At 37.2% G+C, this 22,064-nt stretch overlaps 1 protein-coding gene and 1 long non-coding RNA gene across 2 annotated transcripts; one reads left to right on the top strand and one right to left on the bottom strand.

Annotated features, from left to right (window-relative positions):
* Positions 1-336: 336 nt before the first annotated feature.
* Positions 337-3,127, bottom strand: LOC141504548 (uncharacterized). Its single transcript, XR_012473411.1, has 3 exons — positions 2,441-3,127; positions 810-927; positions 337-410 (listed from the first exon to the last, which is right to left on the bottom strand). It is a non-coding gene; the product is annotated as an uncharacterized LOC141504548 (long non-coding RNA).
* A 230-nt stretch (positions 3,128-3,357) lies between these two features.
* Positions 3,358-9,638, top strand: ID2 (inhibitor of DNA binding 2). The gene is made up of 3 exons (XM_074209611.1): positions 3,358-3,819; positions 4,168-4,231; positions 4,996-9,638. Exons 1-2 carry the CDS (start codon positions 3,472-3,474, stop codon positions 4,222-4,224), a joined length of 405 nt encoding a protein of 134 aa, XP_074065712.1. The 5' UTR covers positions 3,358-3,471; the 3' UTR covers positions 4,225-4,231; positions 4,996-9,638.
* Positions 9,639-22,064: the final 12,426 nt, after the last annotated feature.

The raw sequence follows: 22,064 nt of genomic DNA on the forward strand, positions 1-22,064 counted from the left end.
CAGTAAACTCATTGCAAAGGAAGATTTCTCTCTTCTCTCTTTTTCTTTCCCTCCCACAAATAACTCGTAACTTAAGCCATGCAACTGGCTGCAGGTGCTTGCTGGCCCTGGAGCAGCCAAGGGCCGAGGTGAGGCATGAAACTGCCCCTGTCTCCGAGGCATTGATCAGCTGGGAGAGCCCGCTGACTGACAGCCCCGGTTGCCGTGGCAGCCGCCTGAGCGGCGCCGCGAGGACAAGGCTGGAGGGCGGCGGTGAATGGGCGGCGTCACGCGCCTGGCGCCAGAGAGTCTGCTCCGGGGCTCGCGGCTCCGGCTCTGCAGCGGCCCGGGCTGCTCGCTGCTGTGGCTGCTGCTGCCAATTCATCACCTGTCAGGGATCACTCAGGGGGTCACAGGCGAAATGGACACAGCTGTGAGAACAAAACCAGGGGGAAGAAAGGAGAGAAATCCCAATTGCGCCAGATGTGCAAAAAGGACCTTGAGAATTTGCCCCCCCTCCTCCCCGCATCTCCCTTGCCCCTCACCCCCCCCCCCCCAATCACATTGCATCACACAGCAATTGCAAGGCCGCCTCCTTCCCCCAGCCCCTTGCAATGCATGAGCTATGGCTGCCTGAGCACCCAACAGAGAGCTGCTTCTGATTAGAGCAGAAGTGGCCTGGACACAGATGTTAGCAGCAACTATAGTATTTGAAATAAAGATATAGGACAAATGAACAAGTCTTAAAATATAAAGGGGACTTCCAGAACCCCTGGGATTGAGGGTATATACTGTGTTTAATGAGGAGGGGGGGGGGGAAAAACACCTACCACCCCACAGGAAACTCTTCACACCTTTTTGCCACATACAAATTTTAGTCATTCCAAGACCCTCTCTTCCAGCTGGGATCATTTGGACTTTGGAGTCTTCAAATGCAAACACATATGCCTAAATGGAAGGATTTTTTTATTCATTGTAATCTGCATAGAAAATAATGGTCCATCAAGACTTTTCTAACATAATTTAAAAGATCTTCTAACATTGATACCTCTGGGAGATAAACCTGTAACTAAATTACTCGGTGGTTATTTTTATCACTTACTTTTACGACTTCGTGACACCTCTCAAAATATAAAATTAGGTTGTTGATCAGTGTCAGTTCTGTACAGTCAGCCTGGAAACTTTTCTAAAACTTTAAGCACATACAGGTTTTCCTGTATTAATTCAAAAGGATCATCTGGGGAGTATCCTGACCTAATCAATTTTTCAGGTAACAACAACAAACCCAACAAATTTCACACCAAATAACAGAACCACTGTTAGAATGAGGCTGACTGATGGAGACAGGCATCATCCTTGGAAAAGAACTAAGAATATGTCAAGTTCATATTTTTCCACTGTCCAAAAAGAATTTTTTCAAAATTCCACAAACCTAAATATGTTGAAATTAAAAATATAACACCACCCACTAAAAAAGTGTCAATACAAAAAAAAAATCTGTTCCCTTGTGGCAGTCATAGGACACTTAACACCTGCATTAAATCATTGCCTTAAAGAGGTAAAATGTAGTGAAGTTATGGTCATAAATCACTCCTTGATTTAAAATCAGTCAAAATTTTGTTATTTTAATGTTGCAACGACAGGATTCAGGAAGAATTTGTCTTTCATTTGCTTATCTATAATTCTTGACTGGTTTGTGGCAGTTTTTCGACAATACTAGGAGTCATCCAACTCCTCCTCCCTCCTCCCCATCCAAAACTTGAAATGATCTGAATTATTCCAGGTACAATTCAGTTCCAGATTAAAAACCCAGGGAACAAAAAGTCACATTGTTCAAGTACCACACCAGTGAGCAAAAGAGAATTCTGATATCTTCCTTCACCAGCTGAGGAAGTCAACATTAAGGGAAGGTGTGTATGTTTATGTTTGTGTGTGTGTGTGTGTGTGTGTGTGTGTGTGTAGACGACAGGGAGGAATGTGTCTATATTTTACAATATTGCATACAACCATTAGTTATATCTTTTCCTCAAGGTAGTGTGATGCAGATCCGTAACAGATCAAATTTGATAAGCTTTAGACTTGTTTGCTTAAATTACATTTCTCAGAGGTCTATTGATCTTCTCTAATTCATTACCGAACCCTAAAGAAATAAATTAAATTGCAAAACATAAAAAAATCAGATGCTCTCTTTTGGTCTGCTCATATAAGTACAGACAATTTCTTAATTAGGGCTTCAATAAAAGTAAAAAAAGGGGTAGTTAGATTCAATGCAGTGTTTTTAAAAATTCAAAAATCCGCAAACAAGCTGTCTTTTCAAAAAAATTAAATACTTTTGGAAGATACTTATCCTTGGCTACAGAAATAGTTATCTGTCACAGTGCTTATGAAGTACAAGAGCAAGGAGAAGTGTCACCACAAACAATTATTGGTGCATAATTAATTACAGTAGTAAGCCACTTACCCTGGAGGGAGCAGACCAGCAAGCTTTCAAGGGCAACGTATGTAAATGTAGTTCCAATATGCAAATTTACTTAATGATTTCCGATTAACATGATCATTTAAAATAGTCCAGCCCCATTCACCAAGGGGAAAACAAAATGTCTTTTGAAGAGCTCTAGTTTTCTGAGCTTTCTGGCTAAGGATCGAGAGCAAGTTTTCAGTTACACGTTTATTTCACCACTTCTACAATACCTCCTACCTAGCTTCAGCTTTACGCGGTCCCAAATTAAACGACTCTCAGTGTGTGCCCTACCAACTTTGTTTTCAAATGTACTTTAAAGAGCACCATTCGTAGCGCAGTCATCTACCTTTTTAAAGGTAGATGCTTTTAAGCATCAGTTTTCAGGGGCAATATTATTTGCTATCGCTGCTAAAATACTTTTCCTTTTTCTCAATGGTATTGCATTTGTTACATTCTCCTTTGGATTCCACTTCCCTACACTAAACTTTCAGTCATTACAACTTTAAGCTCAAAAGATCCGTATGGAAAGGCCATTATGGCATACTCTATTTCTAAATTCACTAGGGTTTGTATGCTCCTAACCACTTAATCACTGGAATTAACATTCAAGAAAGCACATTTAAAATTTTTCTAAAGCCGTTTCTGCCTAATCTCCTTTCCCCTACGGTCTTCCTCCTTTTCCAGGGCTCGGTGGCAAACGTACAGTATTTACCACCCCAGCTGGGCTCCCTTGACCACGCCCCCCACTTCGAGAAGATTGGCTTAGAACGCGGAAGGACTGAACGTTCTTGGAGCTTTCACTCCCACCAATGGCAGCATCCCTCTAGACTGATGGACAAGTTAAGTTCCACCAATAATAGCCGAGAGAAATTGGATTTGGTAGTCCTAGTGTGTTGGAATAAAAGCAGCCCCGACAGCCGACAGCTTCATTCTGAGCCCAGAGCTGCTCCGGTAGAGCCGCGGAGGATAGGCTGCTGCAGGCAGGCAGAACGCTAGAAGCGACCCTTCCCTCGCCGTGCTGTGCGTGCAACATGAAAGCCTTCAGTCCTGTGAGATCTGTCAGGAAAAACAGCCTGTCCGACCACAACCTGGGTATCTCCCGTAGCAAAACCCCGGTGGACGATCCTATGAGTTTGCTCTATAACATGAACGACTGCTACTCCAAATTGAAGGAGCTGGTGCCCAGCATCCCCCAGAACAAGAAAGTAAGCAAGATGGAAATCCTGCAGCATGTTATTGACTACATCTTGGACCTGCAAATAGCTCTAGACTCGCATCCCAGCATCGTCAGCCTTCATCACCAAAGGCCGGGACAAAATCCATCTTCTAGGACACCTCTGACCACTTTAAACACAGACATCAGCATCCTTTCCTTACAGGTAAATGTCTGCCCGTGGTTCCTCTCTACCACAACCCCCTCCCCACTCCACTTTGGCCAGTTCCTATGAAGATAATTTCTGGTTCTGGCTGTCACTAACAACCCCACGATTGAGACAATTAGGACATTAGTGTTAAGTGTTTTTGTTGGTTATTTGAAATAACTTAAAATAGATTGAATTGGTCTGTAAGTTCTCGAGACGTTACACCGTATGTTTGTAAATCCGAATTGTCATAGATTTGTGAAATGGTACTGGAAGTTCTGTTAGAATAACTTTATGAGGTTTTCACATATTAGATGCTAACATTGTCCTTCCATTCTTCCCTCCCCCTTTTTCCCCCGCTTACAGGCTTCTGAATTCCCCTCAGAGCTAATGTCAAATGAGAGCAAAGCACTCTGTGGCTAAATATATGGTGAGTGTTTGTAGCTTCTGTAACTGAATGGCGAAATGTTATGCCTGGTGACTTTTTCCCTATTTGATTCTGAAGATCCTGGAATTTTACTTTAGAAACGAAAACTGTTGTCAGTAGATGTTCATTCAATCTCAGTAAAAATAACGAGCTTCTAACACCCTGGAAATGCCCGTTTCATTGCTGACCAAACCGAAAATTTCCTTTTTTAAAAATCACGTCTGCAATTCACTGTGATAGTGGTTCAAATGAAATGTGTGCTGGCCTATGGAAGGAATTTGTGTCTAGTTTGTTTTCTTCTGTTACTCGGATTATTTGAAGTGTTAACCTTCCTGGAAATGAATTTAATGTCAGAAATTCCATGGTGGACTCAGCTTCCCTAAAACTAACCCTTTTGGGAGTTGGGGTAACGGAGATACTGTCCTGCCCCTGAAATCTGGTGATGTGGGATTGTCTTTTCTATCAGTCAAATAAGTGACTGTTTTTAATCAAATAATTGCTATAAGAGGCAGACTGGCGCCTCTGGAGATCCAAATAAGTGATTGGATTGTGAAGTTTTTTCTCCCGAGTGTCTGCTATTTTAATGTTTAATTTGCGCTTTTGAGGCAGTGTGTGTGTTGCATCTGGACGCCAGGGTTTGCCCAATCTTTGAGTGTTTGGTTAAATGTTCAAACTGTGGCTTCCTCCCTGGCGCCAGTCTGTCCGGATCTCTGCCCTTATGTTACATTCTCCTAAACATGCCTCTCTCCTCTCTCAATCTTTTGCAGGTGTTCACGACTCTTTTTTTTGCACAACAACAAAAAATCTACAGGATCTTTTCAGGCGCTGAACTTTATTTTTCAACCATGTAATGAGGGAGGTCAACATCAAGTTAAATGGACCTTTTAAAAAAGAGAGAGAAAAATTGAGCATGAATACCCCCACCCCACCCCCACCCCAGCGTGTTCTATGACCTGGACTGATTTTAGTTATTTATGAAGAGACTTTTAAATGCCCTTTCTGCAGTTGGAAGGTTTTCTTTATATACTATTCCCACCATGGGGAGCGAAACGTTAAAACTCACAAGGAATTGCCCATTTTAAGCAGACTTTGCCTTTTTTCAAAGGTGGAGCGTGAGTACTAGAAGGATCCAGTGTTCAGTTACTTTAAATGAAGTCTTTTGGTCAGAAATTACCTTTTTTGACAAAGCCTACTGAATGCTGTGTATATATTTATATATAAATATATATATATATATATATTGAGTGAAACCTTGTGAACTCTTTAATTAGAGTTTTCTTGTATAGTGGCAGAGATGTACATTTCTGCAAAAAGTGTAATGATGTACTTAATCATGCTAAACTTTTTATAAAAGTTTAGTTGTAAACTTAACCCTTTTATACAAAATAAATCAAGTGTGTTTATTGAATGGTGATTGCCTGCTTTATTTCGGAGGACCAGTGCTTTGATTTTTATTATGTTTATGTCATAATTAAATTCAAATAAATACAAGTTCAAATTTATGTAGAATGTATATGATTAATAAAACATGCTTGAAGTGAATATCCAATATCTGCATGACTTTTGAATCTCATTCCACTCTTAACCCTCTATTCTCCTCTCTTCCTATCTTGCCTCTAATAAAGATTGGAAATATAATCCTGAGCAAATCTTATCATGTGTGAGACACACACTCCTGAATCAGTAGGGGGCAAAAGGTTGCTTAACTGTAAAGACTACAGAAATTAGCTCAGAATTTTCCCTTGATCTTCATTAGTATATTAAGATGTGAGAGGCTTTAGCATTTCTTTTTAGTTTAATATAAGTATATTATAAGAGCTATGAAACTAAGAATGTTTCATTTTCAATTAGAATAAAATTTGCTTCAATGTAGCTAGCTGCTACCTTTCTGGGAGGGAATTTAGGAAAAACAGTGTAGAAACAGTTTTAATTTCAAAAAATAGTTGTAGAACCCTGACAAAACTTGTGAAAGAACTGCTATGTGATTGATTAAATTTTGGCTGCTCTTTAACTGACTTGTTTCTCTATCAGAATTGGGTTAGTATGTAATAAGACTTAAGAAAAGGCTATGACAACAGGCTTCTTTTAGTATTCTTCCTTCTCATCCAGCTCACTCATTCAGGTTATTTAATATATAGTCGTTTATCTGCACCCAACTTCTGTAGTTGTGAAACCATTAAATAAATCTTGAGCCCATTTAGCTTCTTGCTTCGCTAAAGGAGATAAAAGGGTAAGGAGAAATTTGTGTAAACTATAGAAATTATTGATGATAGCTATTGTAAGTTCATGCCATTGTTTGCAAAGTTTGGAAGACTGCTGTTTTATAAAAGCAATTTGAAATCTCCAAAAAATACATTACTTCCTATGGGGAGGTAACTCCTCTGTGATTAGGAAGTATTGAGGGGAAAAGGGTTGGTCCTTTCTGGGGAGCATCACCTGAAGTCTCTTTCAGTGGACTGAACAGGTCTATGGATGGTGCCACAGAGTCTGTACAAGTGCCTACCTTTCTTTGCCCTTGACACAAAATGATATCACCCATTTAGGGCTCCAGTGGTGGGGAAGAATGGAATAACAAGAAAGCTAGACTTGATCTCTTATAAAACGGCACAATCTAGGAGTAATTGACAACTCTGGTTTAAGCCTTGAATTGGGAGAAGAGACAGTAGGCATGCAAGGGAGAAACCAAGCCTTGTGTTATAAACTAGCTTCAATGATCAATCCAAATTACAACTATTAAGCAAGAGGACATCATTATCTTCTGAAGACGGTTTCCCTCTGCTGGCTAGACACTGTCACAGCAGGGTGATTGAACAGGACTTGGTTAAGTCACCATGCTATTCTCTTTCCTCTTCTTAAAAGGAATGAAGAGGATGACATTTTATGGTACTTATATTATGCGACTAAGGTTTGCTATTTGGTTTCCCTTATATAACCCTAATTCTGAAATTCCTATTCTTCCTGACCAAGAAAAGCAGCATTAGGTGTTAACTCTTATTCCCTGTTGGGTATTGGACACAGTGAAGCTCCCCACTTCTCTCTTTTTCCTATTTCTCTGAAAACTTTCCCCTGGGAGAGGTGCTGTCTGAAAGAGGTAAAGAAGAAGTTAGCTATAAAGCAATTGCCCTGGAAAGGAGGTGAAAGTACCGCTTCCAAAGTATAAGATGTTTAAAAATAGAGCTAAAATGGACTATGGCAAACACTATATATCACACCACTATCCTTTTTTTGTTGTACTGTCTTTACAGATCATTTGATATTAAACATTCTAGTATTGTTTTTATATGAAAATATTTTCTAGGGTAGAGGTTTTAAAGTTTATACAATGCTCTCTGGAGATTTCTGTAAGATAGCATGAATATTATCTTTTATAGAAGAGGAAACTGAGGCTGAGAGGAGAAATTACACAGTATGTTGTAGAGTCAAGATTTGAACTCTTCCGAATATACTATAATACCCATTTTATAGCACCTTTGCTTGCACACTGTTCCCTGCCAACATGCCACAGGATCAACAAATATTGATCACAGCAAGATAAGGAAAGAAAACTTGGGAAATATTTAATACTACTTTGCATTACCTTCATGATTTGAAAATATATCCTGGCTTTGAAGAAAAAAAAAGTTTTCCTAAAGAGAACCCCAACTAGACCAGTTTCTGTATCCTGGGAATAAATCCAAATTAGATGATAATAATAACTGACACATGCATTTCTCCCATCATTTGCTGAGCATCTTGGAGCTGGCCTCTCTGGACATTCTCAAATTCTCAACCAATGCAAATTCTACCTGATTGGGAGTGTATAAAAGTAGCTTTGCAGATTCATAATTAAACATCTAATTTTAGGAGGTTTTGAAAAGGTTGAGGGAGATTGGGAGTTAGAATGGACATTGTAGTGTGTCTATAAGTCACAGGGCATCAGTGTTTAAAAGGCTTCTTTAAGGATTAAAATATTTTGATGACTATGTTGAGCCTCACATTATGCTTAAAATTAGTCTAAGAATGAAAATATCTTCTAAGACTATAAGATGCAGAGAAACTGACAACCTACACTTCATGGAAGAGATCCTTTCACCAATGAAATCACTCCTCCAGTTCCCATCTTTACCCCTTTCTCTTAAGTGTCCTAGATTTAGAATCAGATGACATGAGTATAAATCCAGGTTTATTTCTTAACTACTTCTGAACAAGTCACTTTTCATCTACCTGGGCCTCAGTTTTCTCATCTATAAAATAAGGGAATTGGACTGTATCTTAGGTATTGCAAACCCTACCCGTCAAAGCAGGGGATCCCAGATAATGGAGTTTGAGCACCACCTTCTGGCTTAATAAGAGAAGGCAGTTATTCATAGTTCTATTAGTGCAAATAAATCTTTGCAACAAGAACAAGTATTTCTGCCTTAATGAACCACATAAAATTCAGTTTTCAAAACTCTTCTGTAGCTTACCAATTTTGGCATAATTCAGATAACAACCCATTAACACTTGTTCATCCTCTTTGACTTTTGTCCACAAATCTTCCATGGGGTTCACCCAACACAGTGAGGGTATCTTGACCCTGTTCCATACCAATGGAACTTATATACATTTTGTAGGTTCAGGGGCATGCTGGAGCTAACTTTATCCAGCTCATGAGAAATCAGAACTTCATTTATTGTTTTATTGATCACCTAAACTTAAGAAAGGGATAAGAGAAAATGTTAATGCAGATTAAATTTAAAAGTGGGTAGTATACATTTTTCTCCAGAAGTTTAGTTGATTACACAGTCTTGCAGAAGCTTAATACTCATCTTCCCTCCATGATCAGGCTGCCTTTCTCTCCTAGATACACTACTACTCTTCTGGTTTCTTATTCTCACTCCCCTCATCTTTCCCCTTTCTAAAGCCTCCAATAAACAGCTACTTACCCCTCTGACTGTATCCTTTGTAATACTATAGAAGAAACAAATTTGCTTTCAATTTAAATCACTTCTTTTTCCAGTCCTTCCATCTTCTGACTCTCATAGAGACCTGGATATCTCCTGATGACTCAGACTCCATGTCTATTCTTTCCAGCACTGGTTTCTTCTACCTACATACTTGCCACCAATGCTCTGGTTGAGATCAGGGAGTTAGAATACTCTATATTCCCCATTACCATATCCAGATTCACCCCCTACCATTATTATTCAGTAATTTCTTTTTCTTTGAGGTTCATATAATTCACATCCACTGTCCAATCAAAATCCTGGTAGTTGTTGTCTATAGACCTCCAGGGTACTCCCCTTTCTTCCTCAAATTCAATTCCAAGGCACTCAATCTTAGTCTCTCCCCCAACTCCTCATATTAAGAGACTTCAATATACGTAAGGGTACTCCCTCTAATACTCTAACTTCCTAGTTTAACAATTTAAATAATTTCACCCATCACTGTATCATGTCTACATCATAAACACTGAAATTACCTTTCTGTTTACAGTTTATTGGATTTCCACCCCTCCTTTGCCTTTTGTTGCCAAACCCTGTTCTCTGTGCACACCATGATGCCCAATCCCTGACTGCAGATCTCTTCCCAACTATCACCCATGCACTAGCCTTCTCCTTTCACTATATTGATTTCTTAGTGAAAGAGTTATCTTCTCTTGAGTTCCTTGCCAACTTATCACATTGCTTGGTTATGTCCTGCTGAGTCTCAGCCTTAAATCATTCACACATCCACAGCCTTCATGCCTTCCTTCGCCTACTGAATGAAGGTAGGAAAAAATCATGGAACCATCTTGACTAAGGTCACTACAAAATGATGAAACATAACGTTAAAAGAGTCTCACTGCAGTCAGATAATCCTTCTGTACCTTCTTTATTGACTCACTCTTCCAAAACGTTTCATCCTTCCTCAAGCCTCCTATAGCTTCTGTTCCTCCCACCCTCTCAATAGAGAATTTTGCCTCATATTTTACTGAAAGAAATTAAAAACATTAACTGAGAGATCCCTTTTCTTCCCTCCATATCTCACATTTCATCCACTATCTCCTCTTGTCTCACACTGCTATCATGCTTCCATCCTATCTCCTTCAGCAGCCTGACCTCTCTCTCATCATCTCACTTACATTCAATCTTTCCCTCTCTATTGGCTGCTTCCCTCCTTTCTACAAAAACATCCATGATTCCCTCATCCTCAAAAAAAAATTCTCCCTTTATCTTCCCAACCCAACTAATTAATGTCCTATAGCTCTCCTCCCTTTAATGCCTACAATCCTTGGGAAGACCATCTACAATAGGTGCCTCTACCTCCTCTCTTCTGACTCTTCTATAGCTGGCTTCTGATCTCAGCATTTAAATAAAAGCACTCTCTCTAAAGTTACCAGTGATAGCTTAATTGTCAAAAACCAATGGCTTTTATTCACTCCTCGTCTTTCTCAACTTCCTTGAATCATTGACTGACAATCACCCTCTTCTTGAAACTCTCTTCCCTAGGGTTTTCAGGACACTATTCTCTCTTGGTCCTATCTGTCTAGATAGGCTCCATTTTGGGGTATCCTACAGAACTCTGTCCCTCTTCTTTTCTCCCTCTATCCTATTTCACTTGATGATCTTATCATCTGTCATGGATTCAATTATCATTTCTATGCTCAATTATCTCAATTATCAAATCTATTTAACCAGACCTAACATCTTTGCTTATTTCCAATATTAAATCTCTGTCTTCCTACTAGATATTTCCAACTGGATGTCCCATAGATATCTGAAAATATAAATTAAAAATGAACTCATTATTTTCCCCTCCTATACCTACTGCACTTCAAAACGTCCCTGTTCCTGTGGAGGATGCCACTATCCTTCTAGTCCCTCTGGTTCACAACCTAGATTTTTAAACTTGACTCCTCACTATATCTTGCCTCCATAACCAATATGTTGCCAAAACCTTTTGCTTTCACCTTTATAACAACTCTCCAATTTCTCTCCTGTGATACTACCACCACCCTGATGCAGGTCCTCCTTTCCTTATAGCAATAACCTAATGCTTGATTTCCCTGCCACAAGTCTTTCTCTATTCTAGTCCATTCTCCACTCAATAATCAAAATGATTTTTATAAAGCCTAGGTTCAACTATGTGACATCCCTACTCAACAAATTCCAGTGACTCCTTATCATCTCTCAAATCAAATATAAAATTCTCTTTTAATCAAAGCCCTTTCTGAGCCACTAACCACTACCTTTCCACTATTTTCACACCCCACCATGAATTCTTCGATCCAGTGACACAATTTCCTTGTTCTTCCTTTCACAAAGTACTCCGACTCCAGTCATTTTTATTAGTTATCATTTCACAGACCTCCTGCCAGAATGTTGTCCCTCTTCCTGCCCATTTCCAGGCTTCTCTGGCTTCCAAGTCCCAGCTTAAATCCTACCTTCTAAAGGAAGCTTTTTCCAATCTCTCACTTAACTTTAGGAACCCCCCACCCCCACCCCCCAACCCTGTGGATTATTTCCTATTTGCTATACATTGTTTGTACATAGATGCTTGCATGTTGTCTCTTCCACTAGATTATGAACTCCTTAAGAACTGTATCCTCAGCACTTAACACAGTGTCTTGGGTATATTAAGTACTTAATAAATATTTACTGACTCTGATGGCATCCTTTACACATTTATCTTTAAAAATTCTTCTTTGGCAATATGCTGTAGCCTCTTCACATTGTAGATAGCCAATAAAGTAAAAGCAATTCCATTTTGTCTGAAGTTGCTTTCTTTCCTCTAACCCTAATCTGTATTGCCGCCCATTATCCTCCCCCCCCCCCCACCTCCTTTTCTGCTTAAACAGCAAATATCTGTGATTGTCTTGTCTAACTGGACAGGGTTATTCAAGATAGTAATCTGAAGAAGTTTTGTTACTAGCTCCAGTGACAGGTCCTTTCCAATCAATCAAGGGATGCCATCTCCCCTATTCCTGCCCTGCAAGGTCCTAGCAATACCAGTTCAGAGGTATCCTATACCCAAATCTTGTTCAGTCATATCCAACTCTTCATGGCTTCATTTGGAGTTTCCTGGGCAGAGATATTACAGTGGTTTGTCATTTCCTTCTCCAGCTTATTTTATAGATTAGGAAACTGAGGCAAACAAGCTAATACAGCTAGTATCTGAGGCCATATTTGAACTCAGGAAGATGGGGTTTCTTGGTCCAGGCCCAACATTCTATCCATCATACCCAATTCACCTCCTGCCTAAATTGAAACTGCATAAGTTTTGTTCTTTTTTTCCCTCCATGGAGTCTCCACCTGCATGAATGAATTTGCAGGAAAATTCATTAAATCCTCCTTGGTTCCTAAATATCTGGTTCTGGCTCTGGCACTGATAATTTTATCCATAATACACAGAGCAGATACTTCTCCATTGTCCTTTGAATAACATGTAACTTAAATTTCTTGACACTGTGGTGTTCAATGATTCACAATCTACATCATAGCATCACTGAAACAATATTGATATAAAAAGATCTCAAAAGGCTCTGCACTGAGCAGGGGGCAGCTAGGTGGATCAGTGAATAGAACACTGGCTCTGGAGTCAGGAGATTTTGAGTTCAAATCCATTCTCAGACACTTGACACTTATTAGCTGTGAGACACTGAGCAAATCACTAAATCCCATTCCCTCTGCCCTCACCCCAAAAGTACTGATCTGTTTTCCAAAGGCAATCTAGTTCATTCTCTTCCTAGTCAAATCTGGTTTCAGTCCACTGTCTGTACATAACAACTGACCAAGTACTGTAAAATATACCGATGTGAATGCTTTTTCTCCATTAAATTGTGAACTCTTTGAGGGCAGAAGTTATTTCATCTTTGCCTTTGTGCCCCCATATCCTTGGCACATAGAAGGCACTTAATAAATTGGTTAATTGCTAATTGATTGATTGATTGATCAATTCCACAGATTGTTTAATCTAATAGGATAAAAACTAGGCATTCTTCCTCTGCTTGGTTCTTCCTATGTGGATAATAAGCCTAAATCCTGATGAGTTATTTTTCATTTAGGTGAACCTACAATGTTCTAACACTTGATGATATTAGAACAACGGCATTTATAAATACAAACATCTGAGAAATATTTCCTAGCTATAAGAAATGAAAGAATGAATAAGAAAACATAAATTGTTTATTATGTGCAAAGTTCTGTTGATAACAATAGTATTCATTTTAAGGGAGTTCATATTCTAATAGGGAGAGACAAAGCAAATGGTATCAGTGATAAGTGAGTTGGAAAAATTTAATGGATCTTAGAATGTTATAACAAAGCATCTTCTTCAGTGTCATTTCTTATCATAAAAATACATCTATTCCTGATACAGAACCATTTGATAGTACTAACATTATCTGTAACATAGTAGCATTGAAAACTTTCCAAATAAATGGAAGATTCTTCTTTCCCCCAGTATTATTTGATACAGTCATATAAATATTAGCAATAGCAACAAGACAGGAATTACAAATATAAATACCAGAAAAAAAGGAGCCCAAATCATCCATTTGATGACATAATCATTTGCTTATAAAATCCTAGCAAATCAGCAAAGAACCTGACAATAACTTCAGAGTAACAGAAAGACACAAAATAAATTCACAAAAATCAATAGTATATTTTTAGGGTTTTGTTTTTTTTTGGCAAGGCAATGGGGTTAAGTGGCTTACCCAAGGCCACACAGCTAGGCAATTATGAAGTGTCTGAAACCAGAGTTGAACTTGGGTATTCCTGACTCCAGGGCCGGTGCTCTATCCACTGTACCACCTAGCTGCCCTATAGTATTTTTTTTATAATAATAATAACAAAAGTCAGGAAGTAACTATAGAAACACAAACACGAACACTTGAAATGAACTTAAAAATGCATAAAATATGTGGGAGTCAAACTCTCAAGGCAAAATTAAGATAAAAAACAATTATAAAACATTTTAAAAGAAATAAGGAATGGCTTTTAATAATTGGAACTATGAATACTCATTGGACATGGTTGGGCCATGCAAATAATAATAGCAGTTATGATATCACTCAAATTAATGATTTACTGCTATACTTATAAAATCCATGGAGGTAAATTAGAAAGCTAGACAAAATATTAACAAAATTCAATTGAAAGAACAGAATTCTAGAATTTCAAGAAAAATGATCTTTTAAAAGTATAAAGAGAAGTAGCAATTGTAGAATTCACTTATAATATGAAACTAATCATAAAAATTATTTGATACTGATTAAAAAAATAGAAAAGTACAAATGTCCTTAGAATTTATCTTACTTAGGACTAATCCCCCTTTAAACTATCCTCCCTCTATTTTTCCCTTTCTACCTTTTCCCTTTTCCTCTTGATATACTTTTGAGGGAAATGTTTATTTCTATTCTTCTCCTTCCCCTCTCCAAATATACTCTTCTTCCTCTCTTTTTCCATTTTATTCTTAAGATCATCAAGATCTAACAGAACCACTCTTAGGTCTTGTCTAATTAGAAATCCTCCATGACCCCGATGATGATAAGGTTCAAAGGGAACACATACCATCTTTCCATATTAGAACATATGTAATTTATCCTTGTTTAGTCCTTTATGATTCATTTATATTTACCTTCTTATGTTTCTCCTAATTCTGGTGCTTGAAGTTTTCTATGAAGCTCTGTTTTTTTTAAGGAATTATTGGTAAATCCTCTATTTCATTAAAGATACATTTTATCTCCATGATTATATTCAGTTTTGCTAGATAAATTATTCTTGGTTGTAAGAGTATTTTCTCTGACTTCTGGAATATGATATTTCAAGTTTTCTACTTTTTCACAATCATGTCAGATAAATTATGTGTAATCCTGACTGTGATTCCTTGAAATCTTTGCTTACATTATTTATACTTGACCTGAAAGCACTAAATTTTTGTTATAATTGTTCTAGGAGCTTTAATTTTGAGGATTCTTTCAGTAGGCAATTAGTTGATTCTATTTTCCACTATTTCCTTAGTTCTAAAATATATGAATGATTTTCTTTTAGAGTTTCTTGAATATCCCTAATGATGTTGATCCAAAATTTTAAAGTAAAATATTCAGAGGATCTCTTTAGACCATGAACCCTTTGAAAGCAGGGACTTTCTTGTACTTTCCTTTGTATCCCCAGTGCTTAATTTGGTTGTCCTATACATATAAAAACATTTGTTGATTGATATAGAAAAATATCATAAAGATAATATATTAGAAATGCTAGCCTTAAGAATGAGATAGGATAAAGAAATTAAGGGAATAAGCATAGGTAAAAAGAAAAAAAAATACTTTTTGCAGATGAAATGATGGTGTAGCAAAGCCTAGAATTAAAAACTTATGAAATGGGGCGGCTAGGTGGTGTAGTGGATAAAGCACCTGGCTTGGAGTCAGGAGTCCCTGGGTTCAAATCCGGGCTCAGACACTTAATAATTAGATAGCTGTGTGGCCTTGGGCAAGCCACTTAACCCCATTTGCCTTGCAAAAAAAAAATCTAAAAAGAAAAACTTATGAAACAATTATTGTTAATATACACATGGCACTTTCTTTTGTTTTGCTTTGTTTTTATAAGGCAATGGGGTTACATGACTTGGCCAAGGTCACATAGCTAAGTAAGTATTAAGTGTCTGAGGTCAAATTTGAACTCAGGTCCTCCTGACTCCAGGGCCAGTGTTCTATCGACCACATCACCTAGCTGTCTGGATAAGTGGTTCTTCTTCTTCTTCTTCTTCTTCTTCTTCTTCTTCTTCTTCTCCTTCTTCTTCTTCTTCTTCTTTTTTTAAGGTTTTTTGCAAGGCAAATGGGATTAAGTGGCTTGCCCAAGGCCACACAGCTAGGTAATTATTAAGTGTCTGAGATCGGATTTGAACCCAGGTACTCCTGACTCTAGGGCCAGTGCTCTATCTACTGCACCACCTAGCCGCCCCCCCCCTTTTAAAATAAATTTGACTCAGTTCTCTATGTTTTTTAGAAATAAATTCTTTGTGAGAAATACTAGATGTAAAAATTGTTTCCCAACTTCCTACATTCATTTTAATCTTGGTTACAGTGCTGTTGTTTGTGCAAAAACTTTTAAATTTAATGTAATTAAAATTATTCAGTTTTTGTTTTTTATATTCTTTTTATATTCTTTGGTCATCAACTGCTCCCCTTTCCATAGATCTGACAAATAAACTATTTCTTGTTCTCCTAATTGGCTTATAAGATTATCTTTTATGTCTAAATCCTGCATCCATTTTGATCTTTATCTTGGTTTAAGGTGTGAGATGTTGGTCTTTGCCTACTTTTTTTGGCACAATCATTTTTTTTGTTTTGTTTTTTTTGCAAGGCAGTGGAGTTAAGTGACTTGTCCAAAGTCATACAGCTAAGTAAGTATTAAGTGTCTGAGGTCAAATTTGAACTCAGGTCCTCCTGACTCCAGGACCAGCGACTATCTACTGTGCCACCTAGCTGCCCTGTGGCACAAGTCATTCTTTTTCTTTTTAGGTTTTTTGCAAGACAAATGTGGTTAAGTGGCTTGCCCAAGGCCACACAGCTAGGTAATTAGTAAGTGTCTGAGACTGGATTTGAACCCAGGTACTCCTGACTCCAGGGCTGGTGCTTTATCCACTGCACCACCTAGCCGCCCCTTAAGTGGTACTTCTTACAAAGTATATTACACATTTCATCTTGTTTAACTCCCATAACTCTGTGAGGTAGTTGCTAATCTTTTTTTCTAGTCATTTTGCAAATGAGGAAACTGAAGCTGAGAAAGTTAAATGACTCCTCCAGAAGGTTCAATGACACAGCTAGTATAAATCAGAAGCAATTTTCAAACTGGAATCTCCCTAATCTGAATCTAGAGCTTTATCTATTGTGTCATCTAGCTGTCCAACAACTACTACAAAGTTACAGGATGTAAAATAAACATATAGATCATCAGCATTTGTTTACCAACAATAAAAAACAATAGGAAAAGACAGAAAGAAAAAATCCATTTAAAATGATTACAGAATATGTAATGATATATATTACATGTATTATAATGTATGCCATATTATATATCATATAATAATAATATATAAAAGAAAGAGTATACTAGGAAAGGGGAGGAAGTTGGGTAGAAATATCATATCATATCATCTTTTATAAATAAAGTACTTAAAATCTACCTACCAAAACATACAAAGGTAATATATAAATACAACTATAAGATATTCTGAATCTAAAATATAGATTATTCATGCATTTGCCAAACCAATATAAATATTATAATACTACCAAATTACTTTATTTATTCAGTGCCATACCAACAAATACTATCAAAAGATGACATTCATCTAAAGGAACTAACTTTCCAGAATCTCAAGAGACACCCAGCCATCCAACTATCTGTTTTGCCTCCTACTGTCTTTGTCCCACAGCTGACTTAGGGTAAGGTTTTTTATTTCATAAAAACTGCAGGGGAAACTGGACAGCAGAATGACAGAAATTAGGTGTAGACCACTTCATAACATATACAACAATAAATTTCAAGTGGATAAGTGACCTATAAATAAAAGTTAAATAATAAACAACTTAAGAGGAGCAAGAAGTGAATACCATTCAGATCTATAGTAGGGAACATTTAGAATCAAAGAAGATTAAGTGAACAATTTTGATTATATAAAAGTTTTTGGATAAAGAAGTCTAATAAAGCTAAATTTATAAGAAAAACAATCAAGTGAGAAAAATCTTTGCAGCAAATTTCTATGATAAAGGTCTCATTTCCAAGTTATATAAAAAATGAATTCAAATATATTAGAATAAGATTTGTTTTTTGTTTTTGTTTTTTAGGTTTTTGCTAGGCAATGGGGTTAAGTGGCTTGCCCAAGGCCACTCAGCTAGGTAATTATTAAGTGTCTGAGATCGGATTTGAACCCAGGTACTCCTGACTTCAGGGCCGGTGCTTTATCCACTGCACCACCTAGCTGCCCCAAGATTTGTTTTCTAATAGAAAAAAATCAAGTCAAAGGATCTTAACAGACTTCTCAAGGGAAAAAATGCAAGTTATCAATAATTTCAGGGGTAGCTAGGTAGCGCAATGGAAAGAGCACCAGCCTGGAGTCAGGAGTACCTGAGATCAAATCGGACCTCAGACATTACCTAGCTGTGTGGCCTTGGGCAAGCCACTTAACCCCATTTGCCTTGCAAAAACCTAAAAAAAATAAAAAAAAAATAAAAAACAATTCCAAACCACTAAGAGTTAAAGAAATGCATATTAAGGCCAAACTGAGATTGTCTTACACCCATCAGATGACAACTGTTGGAGGGACTTGAGGAAACTAGAAACATTAATGCTCTTTTGGTGAAATTGTGAATTGGCAGTCATTTTGAAAAATATTTTATTTATTTATTTTTCAACTACATGCAACAGTAGCTTTTAGCAATTATTGTTTCTATGAAGTCTTGAGTTTTACATTTTTCTCCCTTTCTCCCTTCCCTTCCCCCTCCCTCCAATAGAAAGTCATCTTATATAGACTCTACAATTATACCTATGCTAAACATAGATCCATACTGATCATGTTGTAAGGAAAGAATCAAATCCAAATGGAAGAAAGAAAACATTAGAAAGAAAAAAAATGATATACCACATAAGACAACTTTTAATAATTGAAGTTAATAAAAGCGTAGGTCTTTATTTAAACTCCACAATTCCATCTCTGGATATGGATGCTATTGTCCATCACAAATTTTTAAAATTTTTTTGATTATTATACTGCTGAAATGGACAAGTCTATCACAGTTTGACTATCACCCCATATAGTTGTATGTATAATGTTCTTCTGGTTCTGCTCATTTCACTCAGCATCAATTCATGCAAGTTTTTCCTTGCTTTTAAGAAATCCTGTCCCTTCTGATTTCTTATAGAACAATAGTGTTCCATCACATACATAAACCACAATTTGTTCAGCCATTCCTCAATTGATGGACATCCCCTCAATTTGTAATTCTTTACCACTACAAAAAACTGCTATGAGTATTTCTGTACATGTGGGATTGTTACCTTTTCTCAAGATCTCTTCAGGATACAGATCAAATAGTGATATTGCTGGATCAAAGGGTTTGCCTAATTACCCTTTGGGCATCATTCCAAATTGCTCTCCAGAAAGGTTGGGTCAGTTCACAACTCCAGGAACAATGCATTAGAGTTCCAGTTTTCTCACATCCCCTTCAACATTGAATATTTTCTTTCTAGTCACATTGGTCAATCTGAGAGGTGTGAGGTGGTGGTACCTCAGATATGTTTTAATTTGCAGTTCTCTAACCAATAATGATTTGAAGCAATTTTTCATGATTATAGATAGTTTTGATATCTTGAAAGATTAATACCCATTCTGATCCTGGGCAAGACCATATGCTGGTTCCCCCACTCAAGGTCCCCCATCACCTTTGCATGAACTTGGTTGTCTTTGCATGTGCCAGATATTCCCTCTAGGAACTAGCCATTCCTGGAGGTTGAATCCTGGGAGGGTTGGCTACCTGCCCAGTGGTTCAATGTTTAATTAATTTCAGAACCTTAACCACAAGTCTTCCCAGGTCATGCACATACTCTTCACATGGTCATGCGCGTACTCTTTACATGTTCTGGTTAAGTGCCAAAAAAGCTTATATAAGCCAATTGGCAGTGTGCCACCTTTGTCTGGGACCCCTTAAAAGTCCCTGGCATTGAGCAGCCCCTCAGAGTTTCACCCATGGAAAGTACGCTTTGCCTGGGATGTTTCCCAGTCGTGACTCCGAAGGCTGTAACCAGGGACTCCCCAGCCACTGTTGATTCAGATGTTGTTGCTCCCCCGATTGGTGATGTTTTCTTTTTCTTTCTCCTCTATGCTAATAGTTACCTTAATTATCATAGTGAGATTGTTGTCGCTATTCATATGCTTATGCTCTGGTTTTTTTTTTGTTTTTTTTTTATGCTGTGTTTTAAGAAAATGTTCTATCCCATGTATGTTATTATGATTTTGTTTCAGTGTCTTTAATAAATTCATTATCAATCTTTTAAATTGGTAAGCATGTCATTTTGTAGGAGCAAATACTGAATCTTTAATCAAACATATCTTTATCTGAGAATTTGACCATTTGTCAATTAGGGGAATGACTTGGTTTGTTTTTTATTTTTAATAAATTTTTTTTTAGGTTTTTTGCAAGGCAAATGGGAAGTGGCTTGCCCAAGGCCACACAGCTAGGTAATTATTAAGTGTCTGAGTTCAGATTTGAACTCAGGTACTCCTGACTCCAGGGCCAGTGTTCTACCTACTGCGCCACCTAGCCGCCCCCCCCCTTTTAAAATAAATTTGACTCAGTTCTCTATATTTTTTAGAAATAAATTCTTTGTCAGAAATACTAGATGTAAAAATTGTTTCCCAACTTCCTACATTCCTTTTAATCTTGGTTACAGTGCTGTTTGTGCAAAAACTTTTAAATTTAATGTAATTAAAATTATTCAGTTTTTGTTTTTTATATTGTTCTCTATCTCTTCTTTGGTCATCAATTGCTCCCCTTTCCATAGATCTGACAAATAAACTATTTCTTGTTCTCCTAATTGGCTTATAAAATTATCTTTTATTTCTAAATCCTGCATCCATTTTGATCTTTATCTTAGTTTAAGGTGTGAGATGTTGGTCTTTGCCTACTTTTTCGGCACAATCATTTTTTTTGTTTTGTTTTTTGCAAGGCAGTGGAGTTAAGTGACTTGTCCAAGGTCATACAGCTAAGTAAGTATTAAGTATCTGAGGTCAAATTTGAATTCAGGTCTTCCTGACTCCAGGACCAGTGACTATCTACTGTGCCACCTAGCTGCCCTGTGGCACAAGTCATTCTTTTTTTTTTTTTAGGTTTTTTGCAAGGCAAATGTGGTTAAATGGCTTGCCCAAGGCCACACAGCTAGGTAATTATTAAGCACCTGAGTCCAGATTTGAACCCAGGTACTCCTGACTTCAGGGCCAGTGCTTTATCCACTGCATTACCTAGCCGCCCCTGGCACAAGTCATTCTCAAGAGAAATTTTGAACTATGTACAAAAAAGTTATCACAAATTATACAAATTTGACCCAACTATACCACTATAAAGCAAGTACCCATGGGAAAAAATAAAGAGGAAAAGATCCTATTTTATATATAACACACACAAATATATATACAAGTACATATATTTATATATACACATCTGTTTGTATGTATAGGTGTATATATATTTGTAATAACTCTTTTGTAGGAGCAAAAATTTAGGGATGTCTATCAATTGAAGAGTGATTGAATTGTGTTATATAAATATAATGAAAAACTATCATATTGTAAGACATGTTGAAGGATATGTTTTCAGAGAATCTGGGAAGACATATTTGAACTGATGCAGAGTGAAGTGAGCAGATTTAGGGAAAAATATTCTATGATAACATTATATAAATAACAATTTTGGAAGATTTAAGAACTCTAATCAGCACAATGATCAACCATGATTTCAGAGGACAAATGATGCATGACACCCACCCCATAACCAAATTGGAATTCACATTTTTTGAAATGGGTCAGTATTAGATTTTGTTTTGCTTGACTATATACATTTATCATAAGAGGTTCCCTCATTCCCCAATGCAAGGGAGAAATTGGGAGGGAGAAACAAAATAAATGCTTGATAATTGAAAAAATTACATGAATGGATCAAAAACAGAACTAGAAAATTAATAATCATGTAAAAGCTCAATAATGATGAGAAATATACCAAAATTTCTGAGATGAACATAGAGCAGTATTCAGAAGAAAAATTATATATCTATAAAAATATTTAACAAAGGATTAGCCAAAAAGGCTCTCCTCTTCAAGCATGTACACTTCTTCCTTC

This window comes from Macrotis lagotis, chromosome 1 (genome assembly GCF_037893015.1).
Source record: "Macrotis lagotis isolate mMagLag1 chromosome 1, bilby.v1.9.chrom.fasta, whole genome shotgun sequence".
Taxonomy (NCBI): domain Eukaryota; kingdom Metazoa; phylum Chordata; class Mammalia; order Peramelemorphia; family Peramelidae; genus Macrotis; species Macrotis lagotis.